Genomic DNA, 12,381 nt, shown 5'->3' on the forward strand with positions numbered 1-12,381 from the left:
TGGCATCATTTTTAAAGCACAACCTAATGGAGATATCACTAATATATATATATATATATATATATATATATATATATATATATATATATATATATATATATATATATATATATAAATTATTTACTCTCAACGAATTGAATAAAAGAATGTGTATGACGAAAATACGATATTTACTCTTGAGAAATATCATTCATAACAAACACGCACCCATCAATAAGACCTACTTGGCTTTTTAGCGGGGTTATTCGTGATATTCTTCAGTTTACTTCGAGGGCGCGTTGAATAAACAGCTATACAACATGGAAGCTAGTTGTTCGGGAATCGTGAAGCGTCCGAAAGTGTCACCATTAAATATAAATGAAAAAACAATTGTTATGAATGTACACTGTTTTTACATAAAAAACGAAATACCTACTTTAAATAAAGTTTTGTCAGTTATTCGTGAAGACAATTTTTTTCCTGATATAAGAAGAACTCGATTATGGAAGAATTACGTGAGCTGAATTTCAATTTTGGAAAGCAAGATAGAAAGAGCATGTTAATAGAAAAATCAGAGATTGTAGAATGGAGAAGAAACTATTTAAGAGAAATAAAGAAAGAAATTTTAATGAAACATGGGTCAATGAGGGTCATACGGTCTCGAAGGTTTGGCAAGATCAGAATATCAAAAGTGGAAGACAAGCCTTTATGGAAGGTTGATCCACTGGTTTGAAAATTTCAGTTGGAAAATGTCGTCGTCTTATCATCACTCATATAGGCAGCAATGAAGGATTCGTGAAAGATGGATTGATGGTGTTTGAATCGAAGAGAAATGGGGATTATCATCAATAAATAGATGCCACAGTATTCGAAGAATGGTTTGAAAACATACTTGTGAAACTTCCGCAGGGATCCGTAATAGTAATGGATAACGCAAGTTACCACAGTAGACGAGTCGAGAAGCTGCCGACGTCGTGTTGGAAGAAAGCAGATATTACTGAGTGGTTACAAATGAAAGCTATTCCTTTTGAATCGACCATGTTTAAAGCGGAGCTCCTCAATTTGGCTAAACGTCATAAGTCAAAATTTGTCAGGTACCTATATCACCAATGAGATGGCGAAGACTGATGGAATGTCGGTTCTTCGGTTGCCGTCTTATCACTGTGAATTGAATCCAATAGGCTCAAGTTAGAGGATTCATGCAAGGAATAATAAGACCTTCCAGCTGTTTGAAGTAAAGAAATACCTATACAGTGCTCTAGGAACAGTCGACCAAAAAGCTTGGGAAAAATGTATCCACAAAACAATCAGAATGGAAGCAGAGATGTGGGATCTGGATGATCGCATAGACTCATTTATCAGAAAAAAATATTCCAGTTGTCATCAATCCTAATGAAACTGATTCATCCAGTGGAGGATCACTCAACGAATTCCTGTAGACTTTTTTCAGATTAAAAGTATCGGAATATCTTATTCGAAGTAAGTATTCCCATTAAATCTATAAAATTGTTTCTGAATCAACTATAAAATCCAATAAGGAATATGAATCTTCATTTCCAAACCAACAAGAATATATATCTCTCTGTGCAGCCACACTTTTCTTCTTCCTGAAAATGTCAAAGTCGAAGCCGAAACGTCGAACAACGCAAAAATTTTTAACGCGGTTCAACTCGAAATCAGATGTTCAAATTTTTAACCGCGGAAATCTACTCTATTTGTATACTTTTCTGGTGATGTTTCGAATCTTTTATCCATCTTCATTATCATACCGACGATCAATTTGATATTATCATAACTATAAATCATAATGTTTTGATTTGAATAGGTTGATTAAAGAAAATGGATAGAGTTTCTAAAACGTCACCTGATGATACATATTTCTTTTAATATGCAACAATTTTTAAATTCAAGTTAATGACAAATTTGATTTTTTTCCAAAAATTAATTTATCAAATGCAGTACCTTTTTGCCCTCCCTACATTTGTATTTATTTGTAAATTTGATATTTTGATTATTTTATAGATCTGTAGAAGGTAACAATTCTAAATAATAAAAACCTATTTCAAATATAAATTCTCCTTCCCAAAATAAAATATTTAAACAAAATTAGTTTTCTCCATATTTTAATTATCTTCTCATTCATACAGATTATATCAATGGAAAATTTATATTAATACCCCCAGTCCAACGCCTTTTAATATTATCTCAAACGTAATATAATAAAAAACATAGAGCAGTTCTGTTGGCGGTATTTTCGCATTCTTTGTCGGTGTTTTCGCGTTCTTTGTCGCATATCCCTATTTTAATGGCTCGTTAGCGGCGTCCTCAAGGGATGTAGAGGGTAGACATATCTCAATGATTTTGTGGGTGAATTGCAGTGCTTTTTGCTTGAGACGACTATGTTGCTTTCTTTGATATAGCGACATATTTGCATTCTTGAAATTCTTTTACTCTCAGACAATATTGAACGATCTATAGCGCTCTTAAGAAAGAGTTGAAAGACTTGCTTTCTGTAAGACCATATTATAGCTGATATAATTTTAATTGAGTATGACTAACTGTAATATCTAGAGTATTTTATTGATTTCATTCAATTTAGTTTGAATTAATTTACTTCATTTCATTATTTTATTGACCATGTTCTTATATCCTGAACGTTTGTATTAGGTTATTGTTGTTAACATGTCTCTTTTCAGTTAATGTTATCACTTACTGTTAGTGATTTTACTTTTGTGATTTCATTTATATTTCACACAAGTCTTTGTCAATAAGAATTCATTCTTCAGACTCTAAAGTGTTGAATTGAAATGAGGCTGATAATGAACAGGGAAGCCACGAAAACTTCTGAGTGGCGTGAGGTATGGGTGTGGACAATCAATTGATTCTAAAAGCTCTAAATATTAATTTACATAAAAAACAAAGTACAATAAACAATACTTCAATGACACAATTCATTGAAAGGAAGGAAAATATCAAGATGACACACTGCCATAATTAATTGACTGAAGTGGCTTGTGTTGTATAACATACAACTAAGACTAAAACTGTAATTATGAACATCAGTCGAATAACATTAGAAAGATCAAATCATATTCAAAATTGAAACTGCAGACATACATTTATGAAACTACAGAGTTATGGTTAATAACGACTGAACTGTAGTATTGAAAATACTCACATATGGGTGAAGCTATGCTCTTTCTACTATGTATGGGTGATGATATTCGATACTGGAATCTAAAATTTTTTTTAGAAAGAGAAGTAGAGCAGTACGTTCTCATATTTGTAATTTCAGGAACTACTGGAGATTCTATAGAAAAAAACTCACGTTTGTTTTCTAAAATCCAGTTTTTTGTTCTGGTTTCGAATCTGGAATGGCAAGTGATTTTCTTAGTGGATGTTGGCAATTTATCGAAGAGTTAGCTGCCCAAATATCTACAACTATGTTGCCCGATTTTTTTTTTGCAGAAAGTTCAACTGAAGTTCGACTCTTTTTTCTAGTGGTATAACTATGGTCAATTAGTTGAAACAATTTTTTTCGAAGATATTCAATGAAATATTTTTAAGATGTGATTTTTTTAGAAAATGCTTGATGTGAATATTCCACCAAAAATGTATATTCAATATTACCCCTCAATATTTTGTAGACTCAGCTTCGGGCATTCCAAACGTATTTTCAATTTTGATAGCTCCGAAGTTTGGCAGACTGGTTGCATATAAGACAAAGGGTAAATATCGTACATTAACCGTATTTAGTGTGAGTTTGTAACATTTGAACCATTTTAGTATTGAATTCACATTTCACTCAGCTTTATTTTAAACTGCTCCCAGGTTTTTTCCTCATAGATAATGACGGTGTCATCGGCGAAAATAATTATTGTTACTTCACTTTTCATTGTCAATGAACTATTTGAGAATAGGATAAGGGACCCAAAACTATCCCATGTGGTACACCGTAAGTAATCAATCGGTTTTCGCGACAACAACATTAATTTTCACGTTTTGTTTGTCGATCTGAAAGGTAACTTTCCATTAATTCATATGCATTACCCATTTACCCCGTAAGCTTCGGGTTTGTCCAATAAATTATCATGGTAGGCAGTATCGAAGCTTTGAATAGATCGACGGAGATACAGATGGAAGTTTTTTATCTTATGCAGTGTATAGGAAGTCACAATTGCATCCTCTGTCGATATTCGTTCCCTGTTTACGTTTCTCAATATTTTTTTCTAAAACTTCGGTAATGTTTGATATGAGAGTGATTGGTCATTACTTGACAATTTCAAGTTCAGGGACACTTTTATAAATCAGTTTGATAATACCTATCTCCAATACTTTCCGAAAATACCCCGTTGTGTGTAATCTATTTACAATAAAAGAAAGAGAAGAGATTTCTTGATATATTTCTTTCAGTGTTACTGTTCTGATATCATGGAAACCTGGGGGTTTTTGGTTTTTTAATTTGGAAATTTGTGATATTACTTCTTGCTGGTTTGTTGAAAACATGAAAATAATATGGCTTATTGATTTACTCACCTTCTTGGAACCAAATGCGGATGCGTTCTCATAAGGCCCTCTAGTTCTCCTTGGTAAAACCTGGGATCTTCCTCATTATACTGTTGATACCTTTCGCAAGAAGGGGCTCTAGGTTCTTGCTCTGAATATTGTCTACGCAAAACACTACCCGACCTTTGCAACGGTAGATTTTCCTTTTCGGCGGCAGAGTGCGCTCGTTCTAGTTTCGGTCGTTTGTCCGAGGGCGCTTGCTGGATTTGTGGAAGGTCCGTTTCTGGGTTTGGCCCACCTAACATCCATTGACCCGTTTTACTCAAGAGCTCCTGCTTTTTTCGGCAAAGGATGCATATCCAAATTACCTGAAATATTATAGAAAGACAAATAGTAAAAAATCATGAAACTACCCATGATTTTGAAAAAACTTGTGTCACTATCAAAGATTTGGAAAATGCTTTGTTTCCCAAAATGGATTGCATTATAGGTACAACAGCCTGTGAGAAGCTATAACGGCATTTCGAAAATTGGCACAGATCGCGTACATCGAAGAGGAGAGATAAATGGGCTTGTTTCATGCTATGGAAAATGATGCTGGTTTGCTTATAGACTGATCGAGTTGTGGGTATATTATACTTATCAAGCCTAATCGGTCCCAAAATCTCTTTATATTTGCAGAAAAAAGAATAATTCGAAAAGCAAGAATTTAAATTGGCCGCGTGTCTGTTGACCACCAATAAAATTGATCGTGTCTAGAGCGGAGTTGCCAAGTGTATTGGTTTTTAATATCCAATCACAGATCTGATAATCTAATTTGACAGACGCCATTTTTGTTGTTATTGTTGTGAATACAACTGTTACAATTATCTAATTAAAGAACGTTTTTTTATCAAAGGTTGGTCTCGGCGGGTGCCTATTTTGCTACATATTCCGTGTCATTAGTTTACATTCCGAAAAATATTTTTACAGGTTATTTTTGGATTGATATGTTCTGGAGTAATTCTACATTTCACTGTTCATACTTTTGCTTCTCTTTCCAGTCACCATACTGTTCATTGGTCGAGATAAAATAAAAATTAAATCAACACTTTCCATCCTTCCATAAAAGACAAAGTCTGAAATGAATGTCATCGGACCTACTAACCTACGGACCTACTGTCATCAAGTAAAATTCATCGATCATTTCAAAATCGACTCTTGGTAATTTGTCGGGAGTCAGCTTCAACAAAACTAGGCTCAACATTCATTTTGAAATTATTTTAACAAAAATACGAAGTTTGTGGAAACCATTGACATTAGAAAGAGTACATTGTCGCATGCACTACAAAGGGCGCTGGCTGACTGGATATGGCTAATATACCAGTAACGTTGAAATTCTTATTTTTGATGGGTAGCATGAATGCATAATTGATTTATTTTATTAGGGTTCATGAGCATTCGAAAACTATTTGAAAATACAGCTCGTTAAATCAATTAATTAGATTTTATCATATAATTAATGGTATTGTTAACTCTGGAGAGAAGCTTTTGTTGGATAATTCGAGTAAAATCAATTATATCTATACTTGAGCGCAGTCAACCTTCCTCTCAAGTTTTGTAAGATTTAACAGATTACCCAAGCGAGCCTATAACGCTTGAATTTAGTAGCTATATTAGAAAGAGGTACGTATGTAGGAATCTTTTTTTTATAATAAATTGCAGTTGTACAGATTGAGGATTGTAGAATAAATTGAATATTTTAAATGATTCTTTAATGCAGTTTGCTATATTTTTTGATTTTGTATATTTTGTAATCTGTCGACTTTGTGTACTGATTTTAGATATAGAACTTATTTCCAAACATGATTTTTTGTTTTTTTTTTCTTTTATTTAAGCAAATTCGCATCAACCTAGTGGTTATTAGCGAGTAGTACATGTTTATAATTTTGTAATAATATCGATACATTCAAGAAATTTGATAATATTTGGAATATTACAGTTTCTGCCAATAGTGTTGTAGATATCTAGGGGAAAGTTAAAGTTGTTTCGCTGCACCCAGTATTTTGGACAATCGGTGAAAATGTGCTCAACACTCAGTTTTGTTTCACATATGTCACACATTGGCTCTTCGGTGTGATTTAACAGATGACTGTGCGTGAGTTTGGTATGTACATTTTATTCCATGTGGAGAATTTTTCATCAATTGAAACGTTAACGGGTTCATATACACTTCCATAATTTGATTGATAATTATAGGCTCCGTAAATTTTATGATTTGACAATGTTGATTATTTTCATCGTTCCTATTGGTCAATCGAACAAGAAGCGAGAATAGGGTCGTGACGTCTCCACCCCACCACATTCGATTTTTAATAATTAATTACAGGAAAATTACGGTACTTAGAGAGATGAAACAAAGTGCACTGTTTTTCGTACATTTCTATCAAGTAAACTATAAACAAAAAATCATGAAACAAGCCCATTGCCACCACAGATCATCAACTTCAGAGAAAAGATAAAACCGGAGACCGAGAAATGACAAGGCAATTGAAGTGCAACCTATGAAATATAAATCAATTCACAGAATTAACTTTATAAACGAAATTGTGTATAATCCTAGAGTTATACATATTCAAATATCTCAGACAGGACTCTTGGGCTATTCCGCTGTCGCTCAAATTTTCGTGAATCTCCGTTAAGATCGATTTAAGTTTCTCAGTTATTCTATTAAGGTCCTTTTGTGAACCTTCTAAAAGATATCGAAAGAATTCCTGGGTGTCTTGATGGGCAAAACCCATGAATCGAGGGGCAAATCTTTTGAATTTGATCTTTTAAAGTAGACAGTGTTTATTACTTCATCAGATGAACTTTCTGATCACAATTCTTTTATGACTTCTGAAAACGCTTTAATTGAAGCACCTTTCATACTACTTGTGATGCACTGTTTGGAACCTTTTGACTTGTCTCAAAATAAATTATAACTATCACAGTTTGGGGCGAGATTTTTACAGTGAATTTCAGGTTCCGAAAACAGAAAGGGATTGTTTTCCGAAACGTCAACCACTTGAGAAAGCCAAGTATCAATAATTGATTTTTATTTGAAGGTGGTTGACAATGTTTCTTGGTGCATTTCATTAGTTACGTCTTCCATTGTGTGAAAAAATCTGTAAAAAATTGAAAAGATTAGCTGAGAAATAATAATTATATCAAGCAAAAAACTGAAATTACAATGAAATAAAATACAAGCAACAACCAAAAAATAAAAAAGTGAACTATTAACACAAGATGAAAATTAAAAGATTATTAACAAGAAATGAAAATTAAAAATTGAATGTGGTACATTTGGAAGTTATAAGGCTTTGCAGGAAGTACTGCATCTTTTCCAGCTGAATTATTAATTTTTTGTATAGCTAATATTTCACTTCACTTGCACAGATTTTGTTCACTGTACACTTTTAAGTGTCAAGTTGATTTTTGACAAAAAACACAAAATGGTTTTTCGTTGGGCATTTTAACATTTCGTTCAACCGTCACTGTGCTTCTTCTCGAATGATTCTATACTGCCTCAGTTTCCTTTCTATTTCTTGTACGGTCTCTTTCCACGTGGTCGTGATGTGAAATGGGGGGAGGGGGCTTCCTACTGATACAAAACTCTGAGCAGCTGTCTTGGATGTAATATGGTATAATAAACAAATGATATATGTATTTGTTTCGTGATTTTAAAATACCTTAATATTATTCATATATTATTTATAATTATTTATATAACATTATTTCATGTAAATATAATACTGAAATTATGTCATTGTACGCGCGCATGGTGCGCAATGAGAATAACTCGAGATAGGTTAGTTCCTCCCGGTCGAAAATTTGCCAGATGATTGTTAATACGATATCATTGATAATAAAAAATCAGCTGGTATTATGAAGGGGGTGAACCCGTCGGCTGGCGTATTCAATTCGGCGATTAGCGCTCACGCCTGGCTCCTGCGCCGCACCTTTTACAACATCAGCTGACGACCTTTCCACCAACATAAAGTCAGCTGACGTTTTTATTCAATCGAACTAGCATGCTCTGCTATTCCTTATTTGCTGGTTTTTCCTCGCTGTGTGTTTCTAGTGCTCATCAATGCGAACTTTCAATATCCTTTTAGTTTCATCGATGTATCATTCTCCGCACTCGCAGGGTATTCGGTAAATGCAATTCTTGGAATTACACTCCGCTTTGGTGGCCTGGTTTTAATGAGGCTGCTACGGTTAGTGTTCCTAGATCTGAGACAGGTTCTGATGTTATATTTGAACCCAATTTTTCTTATCCTTTTCGACAATCCTCTGATGTAGGTAAGTATAAGTACTGGTTGTGGTGGCTTCCCTTCCTTGTGAGGCGCTCGCTGTCTTCTCGGCAGTCTGTTCCCCCATCGCTTTGGAGTAGCCATTCCGTTGAAGATCATTTTTAATGATATCTAGTTTCATCTCGAGACCTTCCTTCGTATTACAGAGCCAAAAACACGGTCTAGTAGAGTCTTGATGATTTCTCTCTTAGTCGATTGATGGTGGTTGGATTCCTGGTTCAGATACCGTCCCGTGTGAGTGGGTTTTCGGTATACAAATGTTTCCCATTTAGAGCCGGTCCTCTTCACCAATACATCTAAGAATGGCAATTCGTTGTGGACTTCCTTCTCCATTGTGAAAGTTATGGCCAGAGTTTCAAACCCATCCATATATATGTTGGCTATAACCGGTGACAGTGGCGATCCCATTGGCAGTCCCTCGTCTTGCGTGAAGAATTCGTCCTTCAGTTGGAAGTAGCAGTTTCATACACAGCATCCTATTAATTTCATGATTACTTGTATCGGTAATCGGTAAGTTCTATCTTTCAAGTCCCCCTCTTCGGATAGCTTCTTCTGTATGATTTGAAGTGCTTTTTCGACACAAACGTTGGTGTAGAGGCTTTCCACGTCGAAACTGATCAGTTGATCTTACCATTTGACTTCGATTGCCCCTAGTTGATCGACAAAATACCTTGAATTTTTCATAAAAAAATGTTTTTCCTTGCAGTAATTTAATTTTTGATTGTGAAAATCTGGACAAGTTTTGAGTGGCTGAATTTCTGTAGCTAATGATCGGTGTGAGCGGAACATCCTTCTTGTGGTGGATTTTGGGTAGTCCATACAAGTGAGAAGGCTTACTGTGGTGCGGTGTTAGCGATGATCTCTTTCTTTCCGAAAAATAGATTTGGTGTTTTTTCAAAGCCTAGTACAACTTTCTTTGATTTGATGCAGTAGGGTCTCTTACGATCTTCATGTATTTTCTTTCCTTAAGCACCTCTTCGATCTTCTGTTCGTAGAGATCAGTATCCATCACAACAGTAGCGTTTTCCTTATCTACAGGTAAGATTTTGATGGTGTTATCTCTACGTAGGCCGTTCAGAGCTTTTCGTTCTTCATTGCTAATTCTCGATCCAGCTGTTCTCTGATTTTCCATCTGAATTCTTCGACCTCGATCTGATCAATAAGGGAAGTGGTGGATTCCACTGCAGTTATTATTTCCAAAGTGCAATGGCTAAATTTAGACCTTTCCTCAACAAGAATTACTCTATGCCCGTGAGCGGGCGGGAACTCATGTTGAGGACATTGGCGGCTTCATAGTTGTATTGTTCTTGGTCTGCATTTGGGCATTGTTTTCTCACCAACTTTCTCCTCTTCCTGTTGTGGGTATTCTCCATTTCTTGTTATTAATTTTGAATTTTAATCTCCTATTATTATAATTGTTCTTTTTCGGCTGATCTTTTTAATTTTTTTAAAGATTTTTCCAGGGATTTCAAATGAATTCATATCATATTTGACAATGGAAGTCCGAACTAATGAAATGTATTAGAACGTATCCTACCCTACCTGAATTCAAAAATATGACAGTGGCAGTATTTTAAATGATTCGATTTTTGATACACTTTGAGTTTAACTTTTTATTCTGTTCATGAGAGCTTCACTGGGAATATTCATGTCTCCTTTCCTCTGCCAATGTCGCCAAATATAGATTTATTCCAGTTTTGCGATGAACGAATGTAAGTAGCCACCTCTATGAATGATGCTGTAAATCCATCTAATAAAAAGTAATTTCCTTTCAAAATTTGCGTCATCGGACTATCATCCATTATTAAGCGAATATATTCATTGACTCCATTTGCGTCACTAGAGATATTCTATTTGAATGAAACACAACACCAATTAAGTGCTTGTGTATCGAGTGGCATAACGAACAAGGACTACCTACGTTTGTGATTATTCCACGTCAAGCCAATAATTTATTATGTGGTGCTTCCTACAAGTAATGCATATTATCTAGTAAATAACAGGCTAATATATTCCAAAAAAATATTTTTTCTACACCCGTACTCTAACAATACACTTATATGACCATAATCCGTTTCATAATGATATCCATTTTGATACAGATTTTTCATAACGATACAGATTATCAACCAATAGAAACCCATAATTTTTCAATCAAGAATCCTGTTCCTTTGTTTGTCATAGATTCTAACCTAAGTAACTAATTGCTTTATTTGTCAAAATCAGTTTTCATATTACCTACCTATATTATCAAAATGTCTGAAAACAGCGATATAGAAGGAATACCATCAACTCCAATATTTTTCAAAGATGAGATTAATTACAGTCGTTATATTCAATTTAAATATAATTAGAATCTTTATAGTTTTCATATATCCATGATAATACCATTAAGTTTGTGTTTTTTTTTTAAAATATCAGTTAATTACTGTAAATGTGTTTAATACAAATATAATATTTATAGTTTTTCATTATTTATCGGGTTTAGAAAAAATAGCGTATGCAACTCTCGTGTAATGGTTATTAATACACTCGCATATACCATACAAAACTCGCCTTCGGCTCGTTTCGTATCCCGGTTAATGCTCGTGTCTTAATAACCATCATTACATGATCGTTGCATAATATATTATTACAGATCGATTTTCAGTTCAATATTGGTGTTGGGGTGGCATCCCAACTTTGAAATTATAAATATCAAAGATACCATTATAATAACTCAATTGAAGTATTTTTTATATCGCACGAAAAAGTTGAATTCAGTTGATTATGAATAGAAAATGAATGAACTGACTTGTTACTTGATGAAAATTAATAACACTATCCATGATAATAATTGTATTATTTTCACAAACATTTTTTTAATTCTAGACGCGGTTCACTAACACCGTAACTTCATTGGCAGTAACGTTACTACCTATGAAATACAAATATTCCTCAATATTCATATTTACTAGCAAAAAAATTGCTAATCAACAAATGCGTTATCTAGCAACAAAAAATGTGTTGTTGCTAGAAAATCCCCCCAAAATAATTTCAAATCTACTATATAAAAATGGATGTTTGTTGGTTGGTTGGTTGGTTGGTAGGTAGGTAAGTGATAAACTTTTACATCGCTCAACCGATCGTGATGAAACTTGACATGTATAAGTAATTTTTCATAGAGAAGGTTTTTAGGCCATCAATTTTTGTGTAACTCGCCACTAGATGGCGCTGTAGAACAATTTTTTGAAAGCACTGTTCTATAACGCTGCGCACGCCTAAGTTCGTTGATTCTGATTCTGTCAGAACATTTGAACAGCAGCGATACAGCAACATAGTACTAGTCATATACAGTGCCACCGATAAAGTCCGCATCAAATGAGAAACTTTTTTATTTATCGTTTAATGTGAAATTTGATTTTGGCAGTAGATTTTGCTTAAGAAATGATGTCAAATGGCGTCTACAAAATAGGTTACGTTATTTCCGTAACCTGTCAAAATTGACATTTAAAAAAAGAAACATCGAAAAATGACATTATTCTTCAAAATATCCAAAAATATCAAGGGATAAAAACATTTT

The 12,381-nt window shown here is 34.0% G+C and overlaps 1 protein-coding gene across 1 annotated transcript in view; it reads right to left on the reverse strand.

Moving 5' to 3' along the window:
- The window catches only part of Rim (Rab3 interacting molecule), a 355,610-nt gene that overhangs the window by 294,385 nt on the left and 48,844 nt on the right, over positions 1 to 12,381 (reverse strand). The window contains exon 3 of the mRNA XM_074185890.1: positions 4,516 to 4,853. Coding sequence (XP_074041991.1) covers positions 4,516 to 4,853 — 338 coding nt within the window. The remainder of the gene's footprint in view (positions 1 to 4,515; positions 4,854 to 12,381) is intronic.

This window comes from Leptinotarsa decemlineata, unplaced genomic scaffold (assembly GCF_025532065.1).
Source record: "Leptinotarsa decemlineata unplaced genomic scaffold, Ldec_3_MD MMD2_tig00078363_RagTag_RagTag, whole genome shotgun sequence".
Lineage (NCBI taxonomy): Eukaryota > Metazoa > Arthropoda > Insecta > Coleoptera > Chrysomelidae > Leptinotarsa > Leptinotarsa decemlineata.